Below are 25,727 nucleotides of genomic sequence, written 5' to 3'. Positions count from 1 at the left end.
CTGGGTCAGCGGGGATCGTACCCAAACACACCAGTCTGTGCTCCGGCGACAAAACCGGATGAAAGTCTGGTGACCCTGGGCTACTTCCTACTACAGTCTGGTTGGGGGTGGGGGGATTCTGCAGTCCAGGGGTCCTTTGTCTCCGTGGGGTACACTGCGGACGACAGTCCTGGCACCACGTCTCCAGGACTGGTTTCTCCCGGGGGCAGGGCACTCCACAGCACAGAGTCATCTCTGCATTCAGCAGCAGGCTGGAGACATCTGCCTCCTTCCCCTGCAGGGCCCTCCCTTTATACTTCCTGCCCCGCCCCGGTACTTCCGGGAAGGGGGCGGGGCACATTTGGCTCCACCCACCAGGGGGGAACATAGTGGTCCCTCGCTCTCAAGTCCAGAGGGAGGACGCTCTGCTCACTACACCCCGATTATGTGTGGAGCCTTCATTTTATCCTCCGTTTCTCAGTGTATTATGTGATGGTACGGCCAATGGATGTGCATTTCCTATACAATCAACGGATGCTCCTTCGACTGGAGTTGCAGGATTAGCGCAGTATAGGATAGATAAGTAGGTGTAAGGAGTGTGTATTAGGTATTAGTAAAGCACGGTTAATAGCAAGACCTACAGGCTGAGACCTGTACGATTTTAGCTTCGCCAGACTAGGCCAGAGGCTTAAGATGATTGCGTGACCTAGCAATAACCGCTAAGACCAAAGGTTACTGCATAAGATGTGCCAACAGGTGAGGTTATGGGAAAATGCCTGTCCTGACTGCAGGGTACCTGCCATGCGTAGCTGCGTGTGAGACAAAAAGGAACTACAAACAACCTAAGAAAAATCGGGCAGACCAATAATCACAGGGTGTGGAAGTGCAGCTAAGGAAAAGCGGGTTGACACCTTGTGACGAAGCGGGGGATTTTCTTAGTGTTGTGCATGAGTACTGTGCGTGCCTCAGTTTCCCCTGTGTGCGGCATGTGTAATGAGGTGGTGGGAGAGGGGTTTTGCTGGTGCAGAGGGCCGGGTGTGACCTCGCCTAGCAGCCTGGACCCCGGACAATGGCCTGGACATGATAGAACTTAGCAACCGGTGACCTGGTGGCCCAGCCTGTGTTGGGAGCCGGCCAGTTCTGGCCAGTGGGAGGACAAAGGACGAAGAGAGAGGGCCCGAGCTATTTGTTTTCCCAGAAGGAAGCCAAAGGGTGGAGGTGGGGCTGTGGGGAAGGTAATATAGGGGGGTCAGCTGGAAGGAAGTCACTTCTGTACTGGGGACAAAGAGGGGTCTGGCTGCACCTGGACTGGGACAGACCCACCTGGACTGGGACAGACCAGCTGAACGGTGCTGAGACTGGCCAGGCCCAAGCCCTTGGGCTTTGTCCAGACATTCAATAAACCCTCCTGTTTTACGCCGGCTGAGAGTCCCTGGGGGAGGCTTATGGTGAGAGCCAGGCGGGCTGGAGGCTCTGAGAGGTACAGTTCCAGGAGACGGTGGAACCCAGGGCTTAGCCCCCAAGAGAGAATGGACCCGGAGAAGGGCTGTTAGACGGAGGGGAGTTCCTCCCGGGATCCTACAGAGCCGAGAGAGCTTGCAGGGGCCTGTGAGTCTGTGACACACCTTCATGCATAAACGGTGAGGTGGCAAAATTTGCAGATGATACAAAACTACTCAAGTTAGTTAAGTCGCAGGCAGACTGCAAAGAGCTACAAAGGGATCTCCAGAAAGTGGGTGACTGGGCAACAAACTGGCAGATGAAATTCAGTGTTGATCAATGTAAAGTGATGCACGCTGGAAAGCATCATCCCAGCTCTACATATCAACGATAAGGCCTCAATTAGCTGTTACCAGGCAAGAGAGAGATCTGGGAGTCAGTATGGAGAGTTCTCTGAAAACTTCCACTCAATGTGCAGCAACAGTCAAAAAAGCCAGCAGAAGGTCGGGCATCATTAAGAAAGGGATAGATGAATAGCCTCTCTATGAATCCATGGTACGCCCACACTTTGAATACTCCGTGCAGATGTGGACACCCCATCTTAAAAAAGATAGACTGGAATTGGAAAAGGTTCGGAAAAGGGCAACAAAAATGATTAGGGGTCTGGAACGGCTTCTGTATGAGGAGATGTGACAAAGTGGGACTGTTCTTAATGTTTCCCCTGAATAGTGTGGGGGTGCCTCAGTTTCCCCTATGCAGTTCTTAAGTATCTAGGTGGTGCGGTAAGGGTGTATGATCATTGCAGAGCCCTAGAGGGCAGGTGTGTGCAGGGGTCTGGACACAGAGAATGGCCGACACCCTGTTTCCTGGCAACTGATGGCCTGGGCCCTTCCCCCATGCAAGGTGAGAGCTAAAGGGCTGGAGAACAAAGGAATCAGGTGCCTTCCTGGTCCGGGAAAGGGACAAAGCCCAGAGGAGGAGGGGCAGGAGGGAGTTTCAGTTTGGGGCTGGCTGGGACATGTAGTGAAGGGCAGATGTGGTTATCTGGCTCACTGCCCCCCAAAATGGACCCAGCTGAGGGGTCCCGTTCTCTGCACCTACAAGCTCTGTTTTAGACCATGTTCCTGTTGTCTAATAAACCTCTGTTTTACTGGCTGGCTGAGAGTCACGTCTGACTGCGGAGCTGGGGTGCAGGACCCTCTGGCTTCCCCAGGATACCCGCCTGAGCGGACTCGCTGGGAGAAGCGCATGGAGGGGCAGAGGATGGTGAATTCTCCGAGGTCAGGCCCAGGAAGGTGGAAGCTGTGTGAGCTGTTTGTCCTGGAGACAGGCTGCTCACAGAAAGGCGACTGCCCCAGAGTCCTGACTGGCTTCATGGGGAGCAGTTCCAGAGCATCGCCCAGGGACTCCGTGACAGGAGAAATTAAAACTTTTCAGCTTGGAAAAGAGACAACTAACGGGGGATCAGGTCGGGGTCTATAAAATCATGACTGGTGTGGAGGAAGTAAAGAAGGAAGTGTTGTTTACTCCTCATGAAACAAGAACCAGTGAAATTAATAGTCAGCAGGTTTAAAACAAACAAGAGGAAGTATTTTTTCACCCAACGCACAGTCAGCCTGTGGAACTCCTTGCCACAGGATGTTGTGAAAGCCAAGATTATAACAGGGTTCAAAAAAGAACTAGATAAGTTCATGGAGGTTACGTCCATCAATGGCTATTAGCCAGGATGGGCAGGGATGGTGTCCCGAGCCTCTGTTTGCTCGGAGGACGACAGAGGATGGATCACTTGATGGTTCCCTGTTCTGTACATTCCCTCTGGGGCACCTGGCACTGGCCAATGTCAGCAGACAGGATACTGGGCTAGATGGACCTTTGGTCTGACCCAGTGTGGCCGTTCTTATGTGTTAGGTGTAGTCAGAACTACAATATCAAAGAGGGAAGACACAAGGGAAACCCCAGCAGGAACCATCCCGCTAGCGACGCTTGTCTACTGAGAGGCCCATCGGAGCCGAGAACACCAGGGAGGATGTGAAGATGGCCACGGCTGTAATTGTTGCACAGGGTTTTGTAGGATTTCTCTCTGTAGGACTTTACTTAGCACTGGGGCTGACGGCCAGGGGAGAGCCCCCTAGTGACCTCTGCCCCCACTCCCTGCAGCACAGCGCCCCCAAGCAGTGCACTGGGGTATCAGGGCCAGCAGTGACGGCCAGAGGAGACTGCCCCTCTACTGAGCCCCTTCCCCTGCAGCATAGCACCCCCTAGTGCAGCAGGGGTATTGAGGCCTGTCATGGACTCCCAGGGGGTGCCCACTCTTGGCTGTGCGGTCCCTGGGGGGAACCCTCTTTAGTGCAACAGCCCTTCTCGGGGGTCCACTCTCTCTCGGGGGTTAGGCCCCTCTGCCTCCTGGAACTGCACCTCTCTGAGCCTTAGCACGCCTGTCTCTGCTGTGGGTCCCCGCAGGGAGTCCACTCGGTCTGGAGCCCCGGGGCCTCCACTCCCAGAGGGAATAACGCCCCCTGATCTCTAGCCCGGAGCGACTCTCAGCCAGCGTAACACAGGAGGGTTTATTGAGCATCTGAACGCAGCACAGGAAACTCTCCGTGCCTCAGGCCTGGCCTCCCTCAGCACAGCACATCCCAGTCTCCCCTGCATCCAGGTGGGCTCTGCCTGCTTCCTCTCTCCAGCCCCAAGCCCCCCTGCTTCATAACTGGGCATCTGATCTCACTGGCCAGAAGCCCGCCTCTGTTCATTGTCTTCTCTCCAGGTAAACAGGGTCGCCTAGGCCCCCTCTCCCCTCTTCTGTCCTCTGGCCCCTCTGGCTGGAACCAGCTGGTCCGGTTACCAGGATCCTCTCTCCTCAGCCCATTGTCCTCCCACTGGCCAGACCCAGCTGTGACTCCTGAGCTGGGCCTCCCGGTCACCAGTCGCTGGGGTCTCCATTCTCCAGGCCATTGGCCGGGGTCCCCAGTTCCCTCGCGGGTCCCCTGTACCAACCAACTCCCTCTCCCATCACCTCTAAACCAGTAACGTCCAGGGAAACTGAGTCCCATGCCCTCTGCATGCAAACCATTGAAAAACAAGGAGAAAACAAGAAAATCCCCCAACTTGGTCACACTTGGACGTGCTGTGCTGAGGGAGGCCAGGCCTGAGGATCCGGACGGGTTTGGGGCTGTGTTTCCCATCAGCACCGTGCACCAGGAGAACGACGGGAGCTACAGCTGCTCCTATCACAGCAGATCGGAGCCGTTCGCCGTGTCATCTCCCAGCGACCCCGTGCAGCTGGTGGTGAGAGGTGAGGGGATCGGCTCGGCGTCCCCGTTCCCAGCCCCAAGCCCAGCCAGACCCTCACAGGGGCTCGGTGCCAATGGGATCCTCAGAGCCAGTCTCTGCCCTGAGCCCTGACCCCGCAGTGGGGACGCCCGGCCGGGGAGCGGGGACAGAGTCACTGCGGGCAGCATAGAAGATCAGGGTTCGAAGAGACCTCAGGAGGTTCTAGTCCAATCCCCTGTTCAAACCATGACCAACCCCAACTAAATCATCCCAGCCAGGGCTTTGTCAAGCCGAGCCTTAAAAACCTCTAAGGATGGAGATTCCACCACCTCCTAGGGAACCCATTTCAGTGCTTCACCACTGTCCCAGTGAAATTGTTTTTCCTAATATCCAAAGGAGACCTCCCCCACTGCAACCTGAGACCATCGCTCCTTGTTCTGTCATCTGCCCCCACTGAGAACAGCCCAGCTGCATCCTCTTTGGAGCCCCCCTTCAGGGAGTTGAAGGCTGCTATCAAATCCCCCCGTCGCTCTTCTCTTCTGCAGCTGGAGGCCAGGGCTGGGTGGGTGCCCGGGTCTGGCTCTCACAGCCTGTCTCCTGTGCGCAGATCCCAGCCTGCCCAGACCCTCCATCTCTCTGAGCCCCACTGGGGTCACCGCCCCAGGGGCAGACGTCACCATCCGGTGTCAGGGGCAGCCACGGGACGTGAGGTTCTTCCTGCACAAGGCTGGAGACCGGAACCCGCCGCGACACATGGACCCTGCTGGGGACGGGGCCGAGTTCCGCATCCCCACCGTGGGCCGGCAGCACGGAGGGAGCTACGGCTGCAGCTACCGGCCCCGGTCAGAGCCCTTCGTCTCCTCGCAGCCCAGCCACCCCGTGCAGCTGGTGGTAGCAGGTGAGGGGCCCGGCTCCACGTCCCCGCTCCCAGCCGGACCCTCAGAAGGTCGGCACCCAGATGGGATGCTGAGAGCCAGGCTCTGCCCAGAGCCCTAGGATTCGCCTGGACAGGGAGCGGGAACAGTGTCACTGGGGGGTTCTCCAGCCACGGGGGAGCAACAGCTCCTGGAGATTTGGTGCCAAGGGAGGGGGGATCCCTGCCCCAGGGGCAGCTGCAGAGCAGGGGCCTTTCCCAGGGGATGCTCCCCCGGCTGCCCCCGAACTGGGGACACACAGAGGAGTCAGGGCCCAGGGGCTGCCCAGCCGGCACCATCCCCAGCCACAAACCCCCCGTCCCTGGGACTGACAGTAACGATCAATCGATGCTGAGTCACAGGCAGAGGTAGATTAAGGTTTCCTGGGGCCCTGGGCCAGAGCAAGGAGGATCCCTCCCTACCACTTACACCTGCCGTCCCTCTCCTGTCCCGCCTCCTCAGCCTGCGGCCCCGCCCATGGCCCCACCCCTTTCTGCCCCTTCCCCCAGTCCTTGCCCCTATCCCACCCTCGGTCCCACCCCATTCTGTCCCCCCACTGCAGCCCCTCAACCCATTTCCTACTTTCTGCCCCCCCTGTGACGAAGCGGGACTGTTCTGAATGTTTCCTCTGAATAGTGTGGGGGTGCCTCAGTTTCCCCTAGGCAGTTCTTACGTATCTGCGGTGGGAGGGCCGACACCCTGTTTCCTGGCAACTGATGGCCTGGCCCTTCCCCCCTGCAAGGTGAGAGCTAAAGGGTTGGAGAACAAAGGAATCAGATGCCCTCCTGGTCCGGGAAAGGGACAAAGCCCGGAGGAGCGGGGGCGGGGGGGGGGCTGGAGAGAGTTTCAGTTTGGGGCTGGCTGGGGACATGGAGTGAAGTGCAGACGTGGTTGTCTGGCTCACAGCCCCCCAAAATGGACCCAGCTGAGGGGTCCTGTTCTCTGCACCTACAAGCTCTGTGTTAGACCATGTTCCTGTTTTCTAATAAACCTCTGTTTTACTGGCTGCCTGAGAGTCACGTCTGACTGTGGAGTTGGGGAGCAGGACCCTCTGGCTTCCCCAGGACCCTGCCTGGGTGGACTGGCTGTGTGTGATGAAGTGGGACTGTTTAACTCCTTAACAGCTTTCACTTCATCTGAGACCTTGGGGTGGCCAAAGGGCACGGGCCACATAAACCTTCCCACATGCGGACTGCGAGTGCTATCGACCACCCCCAAGCTAAGGGAGGGTGTGAAACTGGAAGGGCCTGGTGTAACTCCCACCAAGGAACGGGAGAGATGCTGGGGCATCCATGGGAACATTGGTGGCCTCGAACTTCCCCAGGTCACCAGCTAAAGTGACCCCGCTCAGTTCGATCTTGAAGGGGGGAGAGATGTGACAAAGCAGGACAGTTCTTAATGACAGGTTTCAGAGTAACAGCCGTGTTAGTCTGTATTCGCAAAAAGAAAAGGAGGACTTGTGGCACCTTAGAGACTAACCAATTTATTAGAGCATAAGCTTTCGTGAGCTACAGCTCACTTCATCGGATGCATATCGTGGAAACTGCAGCAGGCTTTATATATACACAGAGAATATGAAACAATACAAAACAACAGTATTGTTTCATATTCTCTGTGTATATATAAAGCCTGCTGCAGTTTCCAGGATATGCATCTGAGGAAGTGAGCTGTAGCTCACGAAAGCTTATGCTCTAATAAATTGGTTAGTCTCTAAGGTGCCACAAGTACTCCTTTTCTTTTTACAGTTCTTAATGTTTCCTCTGAATAGTGTGGGGGCGCCTCAGTTTCCCCTGTGCAGTTCTTAAGTATCTAGGGGGTGGGATAAGGGTGTATGATGCTTGCAGAGCCCTAGAGGGCAGGTGTGTGCAGGGGTCTGGACACAGAGAATGGCCGACACCCTGTTTCCTGGCACCTGAGGGCCTGGCCCTTCCCCCCTGCAAGGTGAGAGCTAAAGGGTTGGAGAATAAAGGAATCTGGTGTCCTCCTGGCCCCAAAAGGGACAAAGTCCAGAGGACCCCGCGTGGGCAGACTCGCTGTGGGAAGCGCACGGAGGGGCAGAGGAGGCTGAATGCTCCGAGGTCAGACCCAGGAAGGTGGAGCCGGGGGAGCTGTGTGTCCTGCAGACAGGCTGCTCCCAGAGAGGAGACTTCCCCAGAGTCCTGCCTGGCTTCGTAGGGAGCAGTTCCAGAGCATCGCCCGGGGACTCCGTGACACCCCCCAGCTACGGCCCCAAGACCGGAGAACCTCTGTCCCCACACCCCGGCCCAGGGGCCCAGTGGGGAGTGAGGGCAGCAGCTCCGCCGCTCTTCTGGGCTCGGTGGCAATTCGGCAGCGACTGCTTGGGGTGGCAAAATTGGTAGAGCCGCCCCTGGCTCCAGGGGGCCCCACTTGGCCAGGGCCCCTGGGCACACAGGCCCCATAGGCCCAGTGGCTGATCCATCACTGGTTGCAGAGAGTGGGGGGCGATCCCTGTGTCGGTGTTTCAGCCCCTTCCCCCGCCCTGACAGACGCTGGTTCTGTTCCTGCAGGGGAAACCGACACGTTCACGGTCAGTGCAGCCGTGGGGAGAACCCCCCAGATCCACCCCCAAGAGCTCCCTCCCCTGCACTCACAGCCCCCCGTTCCCAAGGCCTGGGGAAAGGTGGGTCTTGTGTGACTCCTGCCGGTCACAGACTCTATTTCCAACCCCGGGGCGGGGGGCAGAGCTGCAAGGGGCCCACTGGTCAGGCTCCCTGGCTGGCCTCAGGTGGGGTGGGGCGGGGCAGGTGATCTCTCATGCAGCTGGGTTTTGAGTTACGTATGGGTGAACCCCCTGCGCCCGAGCCCCATGGACAGGCAGTGCCAACCCGGGTAGGGGACAGACTCCCAGAGAGGCTGGACGAGGGATGGACTGAATTGGGGTGGAGGGGAAGCGGGGGGCTGTGTCTCCCCTGTTTAACTCCTGTCTCTTGTCGATAGCAGGGTGAGAATTTCTCAAACCCACCATCTGGGTGAGCCCCAGCAGGGTGGTGGCTCTCGGGGGAAGCGTCACCATCCGCTGTGAGGGTTGGCTCCCAGCCCTCCCAGCAAAGAACCCAGGGAATGAATGGACCTTAGAGACTGGACTCTGTGTGATGGGAGTTCGTCGCAGTTTTCAAAAGTGTCCTTCCTTGTGGGGTGGCCCCAGTCGTGGGGAATCTCAGGGTTTACAGGGTCCCAAGAACGAGGGAGCTGAGGCGTGGTGTCTGTGGGTCTGGGAGCCCAGCTGCAGGCGGGGATGTGGTTTGCTGGGCGTTGCAGGGAGCTGGCTTTGCTCTGACCGTGGTAGATTTGGTCTGGAGATTGCAGAGAAACCAGCTGATGGGGAAGAAAGGGGCCGAGCGCATCACGGGCTTCCTGGGGCTGCAGCCCCCGGCGCAGTTCCTCATTCCGCTTGCACTCGGGCCTCAGGCTGGGTGGAGCTGGACCCTGGGGTGTTGGTGGCAGCACTGGGGGGCCCCCCGCTGCCCCATCATGGCGTCTGCTCTCACCGTCATCCTCCTCAGTGAGTATCGGAGACAGCCAGGCTGTGTGGCCATGCGGGGCGGGGGGATCTGAGACCAGGGTGTGTGGCCATGGTGGGGATCTGAGACCAGGGTGTAGGATCCAGTTGCTCTGGGATGTGACCCCTTAACACCACTTTTCTCTCCAGGCTGCTGGCTGGCGGGGCACAGCGGGGCATGGGGAGGTGAGTATCAGTCTGTGGGGAGGGTGGTAACATGAAGGATGGGGGAGGGGATGCGTGGGGTGGGGAAAAGAGGAATCGAGCCCTGAACCTTCCCCAAGACACAACCCAAACTCGCCCTGTGAAGACCCGTCACAGCTCTCCTGTGCCCCGACCCCATGGAGTAACTAGGAGCCGAATCTGGCTCCCAGACTCTGACAAAGAAGCCAGGATTTGAACCATTCACTGGTTCAAAGTTCTGCCCCGCCCAGGCTGTGAGGATCCGCGGGGGGACACCTGGATTTATTTCAGCTCATACAAACACTAACAGGGCTCGTCCGTGGGCTCTAGATCCCCTCAGGGAACCGAAAGGTTCCCGGTCAGAGCAGCCATGGGGGAGAAGCCCCTGAGATCCACCCCTGCCCCGAGATCTACCCCCAACCTCTTCCTACCCTGCACTCACAGCTCCCTGTTCCCAAGGCCTGGGGGAGGGTGGGTCTTGTGTGACTCCCGCCGGTCACAGACTCTATTTCCAACCCCGAGGCGGGGGGCAGAGCTGTAGGGGGCCACTGGTCAGACTCCCTGGCTGGCCTTAGGTGGGGCCGGGGGGACAGGTGATCTCTCATGCAGCCGGGTCCTGAGCTATGTATGGGTGAACCCCCTTTCCCCATGGGCAGGCAGCGCCATGCCTGGTAGGGGACAGACTCCCAGAGAGGCTGAGTGACAGATGAACTGAACTGGGGCGGGAGGGAGGCAGGGGTGGGGTGTCTCCCTTGTTTAACTCCTGTTTCTTGTTGAAAGCAGGGCGAGAATTTCTCACGCCCACCGTCTGGCCCAGCACGGTGGTGAGGCTTGGGGGAAGCATCACCATCCGCTGTGAGGGTCGGTACCCGGGCATGAAGTTCTTTCTGCTTAAAGCCCTGGGCCTAGCAGAGAGGACGCCCGGCCGGGGAGCTGCAGAGCAGGGGGGGCCTTTCCCAGCCAACATATCAGTTAGGGGGTGACGGGCGGAGCTGAAGGTTATAAACCTCAGTGTGAAGTAGAGACTTGTACAGTCCCCTACAAGTCAGGGGTGGTGCAGTGCACAGAACCCAGGATTCCTGGACCCCATCCCTCCTGCTGTCACCCCACTCCCTTCCCAGATCTGGGGAGAGAACCTGGCTCCCAGCCCTCCCAGTAGAGAAGCCAGAGAGTGAATGGACCCTGGAGACTGGCTGTGATGAAGTGGGACTGTTCTTAATGTTTCCTCTGAATAGTGTGGGGGTGCCTCAGTTTCCCCATGCAGTTCTTCAGTATCTAGGTGATGAGGTAAGGGTGTGTGATCATTGCAGAGCCCTAGAGGGCAGGTTTGTGCAGGGGTCTGGACACAGAGAAGGGCCAACACCCTGTTTCCTGGCAATTTATGGCCTGGCCCCTTCCCCCCTGCAAGGTGAGAGCTAAAGGGTTGGAGAACAAAGGAATCAGGTGCCCTCCTGGCCCGGGAAAGGGACAAAGCCCAGAGAAGGAGAAGGGGCTGGAGGGAGTTTCAGTTTGGGGCTGGCTGGGACATGGAGTGAAGGGCAGACATGGTTGTCTGGCTCACTGCCCCCCAAAATGGACCCAGCTGAGGGGTCCCGTTCTCTGCACCTACAAGCTCTGTTTTAGACCATGTTCCTGTCGTTTAATAAACCTCTGTTTTACTGGCTGGCTGAGAGTCACGTCTGACTGCGGAGTTGGGGGGCAGGACCCTCTGGCTTCCCCAGGACCCCGCCTGAGCGGACTCGCTGTGGGAAGCGCACGGAGGGGCAGAGGATGCTGAATGCTCCGAGGTCAGAGCCACGAAGGTGGAAGCTGTGTGAGCTGTGTGTCCTGCAGACGGGATGCTCACAGAAAGGTGACTGCCCCAGAGTCCTGACTGGCTTCATGGGGAGCAGTTCCAGATCTTCACCCAGGGACTCCGTGACAACTGGTGTTAGCGGTGGGATCTACTGCACCCCATAGATGGCACTTCCTGCAGTAAGTGACTGGGGAGTAGTAAAACGAAGGGGGATTGACGAGGACCAGGCGTGCTGAAGATTCAGAGAGAGACGGTTCCGGGGGGCAGTTAACCCCTGGGAGTGTGTGACCAGTGGGAAGGACTGTGCAGTAACAGGGTTCCCCTGGGGATTGCAGCGAGCGGTCCCAGGGGCAGAGGAGTCTGCAGCTCGACCCTGGCAAAGAGGTGGTGACCTCGAGAAGGGCTGGCACACGAGGGTTCTCCCTGGAAACTGTGGGGAGCTGAGAGCACCCAGGCCTGTGAGTCCACAACAACTTGGGAAGAGCGGAGTGATGGCCTGTCACCGTCTCCTTAAGAAGGACATTATAATCCTGTGCAGAAAGAGAGGGTTGAGCATTGGAAAGTTCACCAAAGCACAGTTAATCGTGGAGCTGGAGGAGGATGACCGCTCTAAGGGACAGATTCCTGACCCCAAATGGGGCTATCGCAGGATCTGGGAGCAGCTGGAGTGGGAGCCAGGCATCCCCAAGACTCCTGTCCCCGACCAGACAAGGGTCTTCACGATCGGGTTCCCCATCGGGGGGATCGGAGATGGACGGGATTGGAGCTGAGTCCGAGAGAGCCAGAGGACTGTGAGAGACAGCGAGAGCCCGAGAAAGAGCTGCAGAAGCAGCAGAAGCATGAACTGGCGGTGGGGGAGCAGAGAGGCCTAGGGGACCCCCCAGGGGTGAGTGGGGATAGACCCCGGGGGGGCCAGTTCCGCAGGGAACCTCGAGACGAAATTGCTGCCCCTGGTTAAGGAGGGGAGGGATGTGGATGCCACCTCACTGCCTTTGAGCAGGCTGGAGATTTGAACTAGGGGGACCCTGCGGAGAAGCCCCGGTGTCTAGCTCCCTTGCTGGGTCCCAAGGCCATCGACTCCGTCAGCCAGATGGGTGGGGAGGTGGACAGGCTCCCACTCCTGACCCCAACCTATATGTCTGTGTGGAGTTTCCTGGGGCCAGGCCCCTCGGGCCCCCAGTGGGAGCAGAAGGTGATGGTCAATGGGGAGACATTTCTGGGGTGGTGAGATCCTGGGACAAAGAGAACTGTTGTCAGGCCCCGGGTGGTGCAGCCTCAGATGCTGAGGGGCTGCGTGAGCTGGGATTAGGGTCCCAGGGACAAAGCCCCTTGCCCTGCCTATGGCCCAGATCCCTGTGCAGACCCAGGAGGGGTGGGGCTGGCTGGTCGTTGGGGTGCTCCAGGACACCAGCTGCGAGACCCTGTTGTGGGGTGACTGTGTCTCTTTGGGACAGGATCCAGGCCCTGCTCCTGTAACTGCCAAGGGTTTGAATTTGAATCCAGGGAACCAATTGGTGGAGAGGGAAATGGTCAGTGAAAATGCAGATGACCTGGCTGGCAGGGGGGAGGAGCAGCTAGGCTTAGGCTTCCTGCCTGCCTGTAACCAGTTGTCACGGAGTGTGGGGGAGTCCAGGCCCTGCACCCCTCTTCCTGGGATTCACTGAGACTCTCAGCCAGCCAGTAAAACAGAAGGTTTATTGGACAACAGGAACACAGTCCAAAACAGAGCTTGTGGGTACACCCAGGACCCCTCAGTCAAGTCCTTCTGGGGGAGCAGCCGTGGAGTTCCCTGCATTCCTCCACCAAGCCCCAAACTGAAAACTAACCGCCCCCAGCAGGTTCCCTCCTGCAGCCTCTGTTCACATTCCTGGGCAGATGTGTTACCTCCCCCTCCCCCTCCTGGCTCAGGTGACAGGCTCTCAGGTCTCCCATCCCCAGGGCACATTCCCAGGTCAACACTCCCCCCTCCCTGCTGAGTCACATCGTCACATCTCTCCCCCCTTCCAGACTGAACTGAGGTGGGTCACTGTGACCAGTGACCTGGGGAAGTTCGGGGCCCCCTCTCCGGGACAGCACATCCGCTATCAGGTTGGCCCTTCCCTTCACGTGGACCACGTCCATGTCGTAATCCTGCAGGAGCAGGCTCCACCTCAGGAGCTTGGCGTTGGCTCCTTTCATCTGGTGCAGCCAGGTCAGGGGAGAGTGGTCGGTGTAGACGGTGAAGTGTCGCCCGAAGAGATAGGGCTCTAGTTTCTTGAGGGCCCACACCATGGCCAGGCACTCCTTCTCGATGGCCGCGTAGTGTTGCTCCCGGGGTAGCAACTTCTTGCTCAGGTACACGATGGGGTGTCTCTCCCCCTTTTAATCCTCCTGCATTAATACCGCCCCCAGTCCCGTGTCTGAGGCGTCGGTGAACACCACAAAGGGCTTGTCAAAGTCTGGATTTGCCAGAACTGGGCCACTGACCAGAGCCTTCTTCAGCGCCTGGAAAGCCTCCTGGCACTGCTCGGTCCAGACCACCTTGTCTGGCTTCCCCTTCTTGCATAGCTCAGTGATGGGGATGGCTATGGCGCTAAAGTGGGGCGCGTCTCAGCGAGTCTCTCTCGGAAGATCAGGCCATACTCCACCACTGACTCTCCGTTGGGAGTGGCCTTCCCCTCCCACTCATCTCTCATCAGGTCCAGGGGGCTCCTTACCCTCCTTCCATATAACAGTTCGAAAGGCGAAAATCCGGTAGACTCCTGGGGCACCTCCCTGTACGCGAACAGCAGGTGCGGTAAGTACTTGTCCCAATCCTGCGGGTGCTGGTTCATAAAGGTTTTCAGCATCATCTTTAGCGTCCCGTTAAACCTCTCCACCAGCCCATTGGACTGGGGGTGATAAGCTGAGGCCCAGTCATGCCGGACCCCACATTTCTCCCACAAGCACCAGAGCAGGGCCGACATGAAGTTGGAGCCTTGGTCTGTCAAGACTTCCTTGGGGAACCCACTCGGCTGAAAATGGTCAGGAGCGCATCGGCCACGGTGTCTGCTTCAATGGAAGCTAAGGGCACTGCCTCGGGGTAGCGGGTGGCGAAATCTACCACCACCAGAATGTATTTCTTCCCCGACCGGGTCATCTTGCTGAAAGGCCCCACGATGTCCATGGCCACCTTCTGGAAAGGCTCCTCTATGATGGGCAAAGGTCTCAAAGCCGCTTTCCCCTTGTCCAGGGCCTTCCTCACCCTCTGACAGGGGTCGCAGGATCGGCAATACTGCCGGACCGTGGTAAAGACCCCGGGCCAGTAAAAGTTCTGTAGCAACCTCTGCCGGGTGCGCCGGATTCCCTGGTGCCCTGCGAGGGGGATGTCGTGGGCCAGGTACAGGAGCTTGCGGCGATACTTCTGGGGGACCACCAGCTGCCTCCTGATCCCACAGGACTCTACTTCCCTTGTGGGAGCCCATTCTCGGTACAGAAACCCCTTCTCCCACAGGAACCTCTCCTGGCAGCCTCTCCTCATGGTCCGTACCACCCTGAGGTCGGCCAGGTCCCTGAGCTTCTGCAAGGAGGGATCTTTCCTCAACTCGGCCTGGAACTCAGCGGCTGGGGAAGGGATGGGGCCCGGATCCCCCTCATTGGCCGGGTCTGAGGCCTGAGCCTCTCTGAGCCGTGCCCCTCGGCGCTCCCTCCCCACCAGGGTAGGGTCCTGCGCCTCCGGTGTGATACCCTCCCCGAGGTCAGGGTGCAGTGCCCCTCGCCGGCTCTGGCTACGGGTCACAACCAGGGCGGTCTGGGGCTTGCTTGGCCAGTCCTCTAGGTCTCCCCCCATCAAAACCTCAGTGGGCAAATGGTGGTGTACCCCCACATCCTTGGGGCCCTCCTTGACCCCCCATTTCAGGTGTACCCTTGCCACGGGCACTTTAAATGGGGTCCTGCCCACCCCTGTCAGGGTCAGATAGGTGTTGGGCACCACCCGATCTGGGGTCACCACCTCGGGCCGGGCCAGCGTCACCTCCACGCCCGTATCCCAGTATCCATTGACCTTCCTCCCATCCACCTCCAGGGGTACAAGGCACTCTCTCCAGAGGGACAGCCCCACGCCCACCCTGTAAACCGAGAACCCTGAGTCCAGAGCATCCAGCCCTCTGGCGGAGCTGGCCTGGGGTACTCTTCCCTCTTGAGCAGGTGGTAAACTGGCAACCCCCCTTGCCTGGGTCGTCTGCCCCTCGTCCAGCTGGGTCCCTACCCAGTTAACCCTGGGTAGGTTGGGTCTGCTCAGTTTGTCCCTGAGCCTGGGGCACTGGGTCCATACGTGGCCTCTCTGGCCACAGTGATAGCAGCTCAGGTCACGTTGGTCCCCTTGAGCGGGTCGGAGGGGCCCGACGCCAGGCGTTCCCCTTTGGAGGGGGCTCTCCATATTTCCCTGCTGGGAGATCCCAGGGTGACTCTCTGTCTGCATTGGGGGGGGGGGGGGAGCTGTTCCTTTGGGACTCCTCCCGCCTACCCCCTGACCGACTGTTCACAAACTCGTCGGCCAGCTGCCCTGCGTGCTGGGGGTTCTCTAGCTTTTTGTCCACCCACCACAGCCTCAGGTCGGAAGGGCACTGTTCATACAGTTGCTCCAGTACGATTAGGTCAAGCAGGTCCTCTCTAGCTTGGGCCCCAGCTGTCCACTTGCGGGCATACCCCTGCATCCGGTTGGCCAGTTGTAGGTAGGTGACCTCAGGCGTTTTACGTTGATTCCGGAACCTTCTCCGGTACATCTCGGGGGTCAGCCCAAACTCAAGGAGCAGGGCCTGTTTGAACAGTTCATAGTCCCCTGCCTCCGCCCCTGTCATTCGGCTGTACACCTCCACGGCTTTGGGGTCCAGTAAGGGGGTGAGGAACTGGAGCCTGTCTGCAGGGTCAACCCTGTGCATCTCACAGGCATTCTCAAAGGCCGTCAGGAAGCTATCTATGTCCTCCCCCTCCTTCCGCTGGGCCAGGAAGCACTTATCAAAGCTCCTTGCAGTCTTGGGTCCCCCCGCACTCACCGCAGCTGGGGCCCCACTGCTCCTCAGCCTGGCCAGCTCCAGTTCATGCTGTCTTCGTTTCTCCTTCTCCTCCTGCTCATGCCTACGTTGCCTCCCCTTCTCCTGACGCTCCCGCTCCTTCTCCTGACATTCCCGCTCCTTCTCCTGGTGCTCCCGCTCCTTCTCCTGACGTTCCCGCTCCTTCTCCTGAAGTTCCCACTCCTTCTCCTCCTGCTCATGTTGACATTGTTTTTCATGATCCTCCATCTCCCTCATTTTTATCTCCCTCTCCCATTCCAGCCGTATCCGCTCCAGGGATGGGGAGCTCCGCCGGGAGGATCCCCTGCTGGCTGCCGGGGTCAGGGTGCCCTCAGTATTCACCGGTCTTCCCCCAACCCCTCCCCCAGGCATAGGTAGGAAGGGTCTTGGGATGTCCTCGGCAGCAGTCTGACCCCTCCCAGCCCGGTCAGGCCCCAGGGCCCACGCTGCGTCCACCGGGCAGCTTCCCTCCGGGACAGGGATCGGGTCATCCAAGCGATCCCTCTCCTCCAACTGAGCAATCAGCTGTTCCTTGGTGGACCTCCCAGTGCGCAGCCCCCTCTGCCTGCACAGCTCTACCAGGTCGCTCTTAAGGCGTTTAGCGTACATCTCTCTGCTGGCCACTCGCAGGCCGGGCAGCTTCCCACGGTTTCCAGGAAAAACCCCTCGTGTGCCAGTCCTTCTTGAGGTCACCACCTCTTTACCAGGGTCGAGCTGCAGACTCCTCCGCCCCTGGGACCGCTCGCTGCAATCCCCCGGGGGACCCTCTTACTGCAAAAGTCCTTCTCTCTGGTCACACACTCGCAGGGGTTAACCGCCCCCTGAAACCGTCTCTCTCAATCTTCAGCACGCCTGGTCCCCGTCAATCCCCCTTCGTTTTACTGTTCCCCAGTCACTTACTGCAGGAAGCGCCTCCTGCAGCCTCTGTCCGCATTCCTGGGGAGAGGTCTTATCTCCCCCTTACCCTCCCGGCTCAGGTGACAGGCTCTCAGGTCTCCCATCCCCAGGGCACATTCCCAGGTCAACACTCCCCCCTCCCTGCTGTGTCACATCATCACACCAGACCTCTGGGGCTGGGTGGGACAGAGAGATGCTCCCCGCCCCCCTTGCTCGCAGGAGCACGGCTGTGGGGGGGGGGGGGCTCAGGCTGGCTCTGATGCAGTGAGGAAAGCAGGGAGCTCGCTGCCTATCCCCACTGGGACAGCAAGGGCAGTGCTGAGCACAGTGGGAGCTGAGACGCCAGCTGAGTGGGGGGAGACACAGGCAGGGCAGGGGATCTGTGGGGAGTGGCAAGGTGCTTGGTAAGGAAAGTTTTGATGAGCCTAGGCAGCGTTGTGAGCTGATGCCTGTGTCTAGTCAGCAGGGTGGGAAGGCGAGGAGAGTGGAAGATGAGTGTCCCTGGACCCTACCTATTACCTGGGTGGAGAATTGGGACAGTGAAGGAAATGTGCCTGTGACTTGCCTATGGAGGGAGCTACCCTGATCTCCAAGTAGTTGTCTGTGACCAGCCTTGTGTGCTGGGACAAGGGGAAAGAGATCCCAAGCTGGGTGTCTTGGAAAGGAGAGAGTGTGTCCGGCTCTTCTTTGTCTGTGGAGCAGACAGAAGGGGCCTTTCAACCTGTGATGGTTGAGGATAGTGCAGTTGTCTCAGAGTTGGTTCTGGATTCAGCTCAAGCCCAGGAAGGGAATGGTCCTAAGTTTGTGTCTGCTCGGGAGAATGGCCCTGTAACTAGGTCGCATTCAGTTAGTGTCTATGCAAAATCCCAGAGGCCAGACAATTCTGGTGCTTGTATTTTGCCTGTTGCTAGTGTGTTGTTGGAAAGGGTGTAGCAACTCTGTCTGATCAGGGTGAGATCCTAGCCGGGGCACAAGGAGAGCATGAAGGTGATGTGATTGTGTTACCTACTGAGGGTGCGGAAACCTGTAGCAAAAAGGAAAAGATTCCTGAACTTGTGTGTGGCAAAGGGAAGGAGAAGGCTTCTGACCTGTTATCTAGGAAGTCTGTCAGTTTGCCTGAAAGGGGATTGTGTAGGAATCCGCCGGATGGGCCAGAGGTAATTCTGGATGTAAGGGAGACCCAGAAAGAGTCTGTTGTTGCTCAGGAAAGTGTCCCTCTAGAGCAAGCCCTAGGTAAAGAGGGTAAGAGCAGAATTTCTGGGAGGGGTGAATTGTTGCATAGAAAAGCCCCTCGGGAAAGGAATCCTCATGGAGTCTTTGCAAGCAGTTTACTGCAACTGAAGAGTGTGAAAGTTATTTAATCCAGAAAGTTTCAGTTCCTAACGGCCATCAATTTTTTGTTGTGAATGGATCCACTGACTTTCCTGTTGAAGGATCCAGTGTGGAGAGCTTTGAGAAGGTCTCAGATGAAGTGAAAGCTGTTAAGAAAGTTAAAGTGTCCTCTAACCAAGTGGCTGTGTTTGGCCAGCTTGTTGGGGAGAAGACCCAATCCCAGTTTGACCCCCGGAGGTTTTGGGGTGGCGAAAGGGCACGGGCCGCATAAACCTTCCCACATGCGGCCTGCGAGTGCTGTCGACCACCCCCGACCTAAGGGAGGGCGTGAAACTGGAAGGGCCTGGTGTAACTTCTACCAAAGAATGAGAGAGATGTTGGGGCATCCATGGGAATGTTGGTGGTTTTGAACTTCCCCAGGTCACCGGCTAAAGTGACCCCGCTCAGTTCGATCTCGAAGGGGGGAGAGATGTGATGAAGTGGGTCTGTTCTTAATGGTTCCTCTGAATGGTGTGGGGGTGCCTCAGTTTCCCCTATGCAGTTCTTAAGTATCTAGGTTTTGGGGTAAGGGTGTGTGATCATTGCAGAGCCCTATAGGGCAACTGAGTGCAGGGGTCTGGACACAGAGAATGGCCGACACCCTGTTTCCTGGCAACTGATGGCCTGTCCCTTCCCCCCTGCTTCACCAGTGCAAGGTGAGAGCTAAAGGGCTGGAGAACAAAGGAATCAGGTGCCCTCCTGGACTGGGAAAGGGACAAAGCCCAGAGGAGGAGGGGCTGGAGAGAGTTTCAGTTAGGGGTTGGCCGGGACATGGAGTGAAGGGCAGACGTGGTTTTCTGGCTCACTGCCCCCTAAAATGGACCCAGCTGAGAGGTCCCGTTCTCTGCACCTGCAAGCTCTGTTTTAGACCATGTTCCTGTCATCTAATAAACCTCTGTTTTACTGGCTGGCTGAGAGTCGCGTCTGACTGCGGAGTTGGGGTGCAGGACCCTCTGGCTTCCCTACGACTCCGCCTGAGCGGATTCGCTGGGGGAAGTGCACGGAGGGGCAGAGGAGGCTGAATGCTCCGAGGTCAGACCCAGGAAGGTGGAAGCTGTGTGAGCTGTGTGTCCTGCAGACAGGCTGCTCACAGAAAGGAGACTTCTCCAGAGTCCTGCCTGGCTTCATGGGGAGCAGATCCAGAGCATGGCCCAGGGACTCCATGACACTGGCCTGGCCTGTCTCCTGCTAGGGAGCAGAGCTTTGGGCCCCCAGGGGCTGGGGTTGCTCCGTGTCTCATGTTGTTAGCCCAGGGCTCAGAGGAAACTCTGGGCCCCTGTGGAAAGGCATCCAGGAGCCCGTCCCCAGGCCCACCACTGAGGCTGCGTGGTGAGGACGGGGCCTCTGTCTCACGGCCTGTCTGCTTCCCCCTGCAGAGCCCAGCTACCCCAAACCCAGCATCTCCCTGAACCCCAGCGGGGGGGTCTCCCTGGGGGGAGCCGTGGCTGTCTGGTGTCGGGGGCAGCACCAGGGCATGCGGTTCGTGCTGAATAAAGAGGGACGCCGTTTCCAAACTGTGGATCCGAAAGGGTTGGAGGCTGTGTTTCCCATCAGCAACGTGAGCCGGGAGGACCGGGGGAGATACAACTGCTCCTATCACAGCAGATCGGGGTCAGCCGCCGCGTCGTCCCCCAGCGACCCCGTCGAGCTGGTGGTGACAGGTGAGGGGCCCGGCTCGGCATCCCCATTCCCAGCCCCAGCCCCAGCCAGACCCTCACAGGGGCTCGGTGCTGATGGGACACTCAGAGCCAGGCTCTGCCCTGAGCCCTGACGGGATGCCCGTCATAGAATCATAGAATATCAGGGTTGGAAGGGACCTCAGGAGGTATCTAGTCCAACCCCCTGCTCAAAGTAGGACCAAATCCCCAATTTTTGCCCCAGATTCCAAAATGGCCCCCTCAAGGATTGAACTCATAACCTTGGGTTTAGCAGGCTAATGCTCAAACCACTGAGCTATCCCTCCCCTGTGGAGCAGCAGCCCCTGGAGACTCGGGACAGGGAGGTGACTTTAACGCTGTCCCTTGTGCGTAGGAACCGTGAGTCGCTATTTAATCCCGTGATCCCCTCCGCTCTGTTCTCCAGGCCCCGCCCCAGACAGTGCCCCAGTCGGAGGTGAATGAGGCAGGGGCTGCAGGGGAAGTGGTGGCTTGGTGGACACAGTGCTGGGCTGGGACCCAGGAGATCTGGCCCAGCTCCTGGCACGGCCACAGACTCTGTGAGATGGGAGCATGTCATGATTTTCAAAAGTGTCCTTCAAAAGGGCCTCAATCTTGGGGGACCTCAGGCCAAGCGCCAGAAACCGAGATGCCCACAGTTAGTGGAGACCTCTGCAAATGCTGGCCTCAATAGTGCTGGATCCCTTGTGTTGGGGGAGAATGTAGGGTCCCTGCCATGTTCAGGGCCCCTTTGTGCCAGGCACTACATAAACACAGAATGAAGAAACAGTCCCTGCCCCTGGGAGCTCACTAACAAAGTGAATCTGTGCCTCAGTTTCCCCTTGTTTAGAAAGGGGATAATGATGCCTCCCTGCCTCCTGGGGGGCTGGCAGGGTGACTCCCTTTCTGTGTGGGGCTCAGGCCCTGTCGTGCTGGGCCCTGGAGACAAGCCCGTGAATCGCTGTGTGTCCAGGGCAGGCCAGATGCAGTGAACGAGGCAGGGGCCACAAACGGGCATAGGAGGATCCCAAGCAGTAGGGAGCCGTGGCTCGGTATCTGTGGGGCCGGGAGCCCAGCTCGCAGGGCCGGGATTCTGGGTGGGGGGACTCTGGGATCTGGGAGAGAATCTCTGCCCGGGGCCCTGGATCTGCCCGTGGCTCGGGCCTGCCAGGGAGTCCGGGGCTGGGTGGGTGCCCGGGTCTGGCTCTCACAGCCTGTCTCCTGTGCGCAGATCCCAGTTTACCCAGACCCTCCATCTCTCTGAGCCCCACTGGGGTCACCGCCCCAGGGGCAAACGTCACCATCCGGTGTCAGGGGCAGCGCCGGGACGTGAGGTTCTTCCTGCACAAGGCTGGAGACCTGAACCCGCCACGACACATGGACCCTGCTGGGGACGGGGCCGAGTTCCGCATCCCCACTGTGGGCCGGCAGCACGGAGGGAGCTACGGCTGCAGCTACAGGCCCCGGTCAGAGCCCTTCGTCTCCTCGCAGCCCAGCGACCCCGTGCAGCTGGTGGTAGCAGGTGAGGGGCCCGGCTCCACGTCCCCGATCGCAGCCTCACACCCGGCCAGATCCCTCGGGGCTTCGCACTGATGGGACGCTCAGAACCAGGGTCTGCCCTGAGCCCTGGGCCCAGCAGAGGGGACACCCAGGCGTGCAGCCGGGATGGAGTCACTTGGGGGTTCCCCAGCCGGAGGAGGTTCAGGGCAGAGGGAGGGGAGATCCCTTCCCCCAGGGGGAGCTGCAGAGAAGGGGGCTTTTCCCAGGGGGATGTTCCCCCGTGTTGCTCCCGTTCTTGGGACCCATAGAGGAGGTTGGGTCCTGGTCCGGGGTGGGGGGCAATTACTGTGGAAACAGGTCGTGGTGCCCAGGGGTGGGTGGGACTGAGACATCAGGGGGAGGGGCAACCCCGGATCCACAGCTCCTCCTATGCCTCCTGCTCTGCAGATCGCAGCCGAGAATTTGCTGGGGGATCCCAGGGGAGGGACAGGATCTGGGGGACTGGGCTGTGAAATTGGGCCCAGAGTCCTCTGGCAATAACCCCCCATTATTGGGCCACATGACATCCCCCTGGCAATAGCAGTGAGCATTACCGAGAATTTCATAGAATCATAGAATCATAGAATCATAGAATATCAGGGTTGGAAGGGACCCCAGAAGGTCATCTAGTCCAACCCCCTGCTCAAAGCAGGACCAATTCCCAGTTAAATCATCCCAGCCAGGGCTTTGTCAAGCCTGACCTTAAAAACCTCTAAGGAAGGAGATTCTACCACCTCCCTAGGTAACGCATTCCAGTGTTTCACCACCCTCTTAGTGAAAAAGTTTTTCCTAATATCCAATCTAAACCTCCCCCACTGCAACTTGAGACCATTACTCCTCGTTCTGTCATCTGCTACCATTGAGAACAGTCTAGAGCCATCCTCTTTGGACCCCCCTTTCAGGTAGTTGAAAGCAGCTATCAAATCCCCCCTCATTCTTCTCTTCTGCAGGCTAAACAATCCCAGCTCCCTCAGCCTCTCCTCATAACTCATGTGTTCCAGTCCCCTAATCATTTTTGTTGCCCTTCGCTGGACTCTCTCCAATTTATCCACATCCTTCTTGAAGTGTGGGGCCCAAAACTGGACACAGTACTCCAGATGAGGCCTCACCAATGTCGAATAGAGGGGAACGATCACGTCCCTCGATCTGCTCGCTATGCCCCTACTTATACATCCCAAAATGCCATTGGCCTTCTTGGCAACAAGGGCACACTGCTGACTCATATCCAGCTTCTCGTCCATTGTCACCCCTAGGTCCTTTTCTGCAGAACTGCTGCCTAGCCATTCGGTCCCTAGTCTGTAGCTGTGCATTGGGTTCTTCCGTCCTAAGTGCAGGACCCTGCACTTATCCTTATTGAACCTCATCAGATTCCTTTTGGCCCAATCTTCCAATTGGTCTAGGTCCTTCTGTATCCTATCCCTCCCCTCCAGCGTATCTACCACTCCTCCCAGTTTAGTATCATCCGCAAATTTGCTGAGAGTGCAATCCACACCATTTCCTTGGTTCTTGCTTCCCCTCCCCACACTGGGGTCTCAGGGGACCCCCTGACCCTCCCCCAATAGATGTTCTGCCGCCTCTGGCTGCGCCCTCGTCCCCAGGGCCCTGGGCACCACCCGAGTGTGGGGGGCAGCGGGTGATGTTCCAGCCTCCCTCCACATGCTCTGCCTGGCTGTGTTTGGCAGTAGCCAAGATACCCCAGGGACGGGCTCACTGCACAGCAGACAGGCTGGGGCAGAGGCACCTGTGGGGGTGGACAGAGGGGGTCCTATGGGGACAGGGAGCTGGGGTAGTTCCCTGCTGTGGGGGGCTAAGACCCTGAGGCTCTGATTGTCCCCATCCCCTGGCGTGGTCTGGGGTGCTGGGTGGCTCGGGGGCAGTTGGTCCACCCGGGAGCCCCCTTCATCAGGGAAGCTGAGGCTCAGCCCCCTGGGGCAGGAGGACATGGCCTCACCTGAGGGGTCCAGCCCTGGGGAGATCTCAGAGCCGCAGCACCTGGGAGACCCCCAGAGGGGGGCTGGGCTGGACCTGCTGGATGAGGTGTTGGGGGCTCCACTCCTGGGGCAGAGCTAGCTGCTGATCTCCCCATCTGAGCTGCCAAGTGACTCTCCCCTTCCCTCTGCAGCAGCCCCCCCGGGACACCAGGATTTCACCTACGCCAACATCGCCCGCCTGGCGCTGAGCGCCATGGTCCTGCTCATCATGGGGCTGATCCTGGCTGAGGCCTGTTACAGCCGCTCGAGGGAGGTGCCCTAGGTGAGGTGATCCCCCGCTTCTGAGCCCCTTGCTGCCCCCAGGACTTGGGCCCATGGTGACACAGGTCCCTCTAACCTGCTGTCTCTCTGTGCCCCCCGGAGTCTGGATCCGGCTGTGCAGGGAAGAGAATCTCCCCGGGGGACGAGCCGCTTCCCCTCGGGGGACTGAGATGCCAGCAGAAACCCCCCTGCCCCCAAATACCCCTGCCTCAGAGAATCCTCACCCCAAAACAGCTCCCATCCTGACAGCAGCTCCCCAGGATTGAACCCCCAGTGCCATCTGTGACACTGCACTCCATATGTTTATGGAAATATGCTTATGAGTGTAACTATAATGTAACTGGAATATTCTTTAAGCAAAAGGTCTCTTGGAAGGTATCATTACAAAACTTATGATCTACTGAGTGTGGTCATCCTATTTATATGCATGTATCATTCTTGTATCTAAAACTCGAAATATGACGTTAACTCTGAAGTCAATTAATGGTGGTTTAGAATCTTGATGGCCCCCATTGACTAGGACAATTGGCTGTAGATGGTTTATTTACCTGCAAGCCTTCTTGTGGACATGGGGGCCAGCCTGTGGGTAATGAAGAAGGAGGTCTCACAGGGACATGTGACCATGTCAGCTGATACTGGAATCTATCTTAAGCCTGGTGCTTTTCCATTTAGAAGGAGGGGTGGGAACCCAGAGAGAGACAAAGGAGTCCCGCCTTTGGCCAAAGCTATAAAAGGGGGTGGAACAGAACAAAGGGGGCTGCCAGACATGAGGAATCGCCTAGTTACCACCTGAACTAAAACTAACAAGGACTGTACCAGGGGAAAGCATTGGGCTCAGACTAGGAAGGAGTCTAGTCTGGGAAAGAAGCTTCTTGGAACATCTCTAAGGGGGAGATTTACCTGTATTCAGTTTCTTAATGCATTAGGATGAGACTTGCGTGTTTTGTTTTATTTTGCTTGGTAACTTACTGTTATTACTTGAAACCACTTAAATCCTACTTTTAATACTTAATAATATCACTTTTGTTTATTAATTAACCCAGAGTAAATGATTAATACCTGGGGGAGCAAACAGCTGTGCATATCTCTCTATCAGTGTTATAGAGGGCGGATAATTTATGAGTTTACCCTGTATAAGCTTTATACAGAGTAAAATAGGTTTAACTGGGGTTTGGATCCCATTGGGCGCTGGGTGTCTGGGTGCTGGAGATAGGTGACCCGCTGAGCAGGTTTTGGTGTGTGGACCAGACCTGGGTCTGTGTTTGCAGCGGACTAGTGTGTCTGGATCAACAAGGCAGGGTTCTGGAGTCTCAAGGTGGCAGTGGAAAACGGCTCAGAGGTAATCTCAGCATGTCAGGTGGCAGTCCGAAGGGTGTCTCTCTGACTGAACCTGTCACACCATGAGCACGAGCCCCTACAGTATGTGCTAGAGGAGTTGCCCCTGGGCTGGGCACATTGGACTCCCTATGGAGCAGAACCTGAAGGGTGATGGAGTCCCACTCGCTGGCCCAGCCAGGCTGGTTCTGCCCAGGGCTGCCAGTGGGGAGCAGGGACGAAGCAGGGCTCAGCAAGGGGAAGGCACCACCTGCATCTGCGGGGAGCCAAGAGCACTGGAGAGCCGGGCACTCGATAACTAGCCCCTTCCCAGCCAGATTCCCAGCACCGCCCGCTCCCTTTCCTTGGGGCTGGGCACCCGGCATTTCACAGCCACGGTCACCCCACCCACTTGCCACCTGCTGCTTCGTAGCCAGCTCCTGCCTGGGGGTCCCCATCGAGTCTAAACTGGCCACCCCCAGTTATGGCCTCCTTCTCAGACACCTGCTGTTGTCCCCCGTCCATCCAGGACCTCACTGGGCAGGGTGCGTTAGGCCCTAGCACTTTC

At 58.1% G+C, this 25,727-nt stretch overlaps 1 protein-coding gene across 1 annotated transcript; it reads left to right on the top strand.

Annotated features, from left to right (window-relative positions):
- The first annotated feature begins 9,026 nt into the window (after window positions 1-9,026).
- Window positions 9,027-24,827, top strand: LOC140902244 (osteoclast-associated immunoglobulin-like receptor). Its single transcript, XM_073322137.2, has 5 exons — window positions 9,027-9,126; window positions 9,274-9,309; window positions 19,776-20,060; window positions 21,286-21,576; window positions 23,716-24,827. The coding sequence occupies exons 1-5, from the start codon at window positions 9,096-9,098 to the stop codon at window positions 23,844-23,846; spliced, it is 774 nt and encodes a 257-aa protein (XP_073178238.1). The 5' UTR covers window positions 9,027-9,095; the 3' UTR covers window positions 23,847-24,827.
- The last annotated feature ends 900 nt before the right edge of the window (window positions 24,828-25,727 follow it).

This window comes from Lepidochelys kempii, chromosome 23, assembly GCF_965140285.1.
Source record: "Lepidochelys kempii isolate rLepKem1 chromosome 23, rLepKem1.hap1, whole genome shotgun sequence".
NCBI lineage: Eukaryota > Metazoa > Chordata > Testudines > Cheloniidae > Lepidochelys > Lepidochelys kempii.
This window is presented reverse-complemented; position numbering and strand designations above follow the sequence as displayed.

Bases quoted from the DNA above. Each gene is read 5' to 3' on its own strand.
- LOC140902244 (XM_073322137.2), top strand. From the start codon at position 9,096: ATGGCGTCTGCTCTCACCGTCATCCTCCTCA. The intron at 9,127-9,273 runs GTGAGTATCGGA...TTTTCTCTCCAG, and splicing joins TCTCACCGTCATCCTCCTCA to GCTGCTGGCTGGCGGGGCAC. The intron at 20,061-21,285 runs GTGAGGGGCCCG...TCCTGTGCGCAG, and splicing joins CGTCGAGCTGGTGGTGACAG to ATCCCAGTTTACCCAGACCC.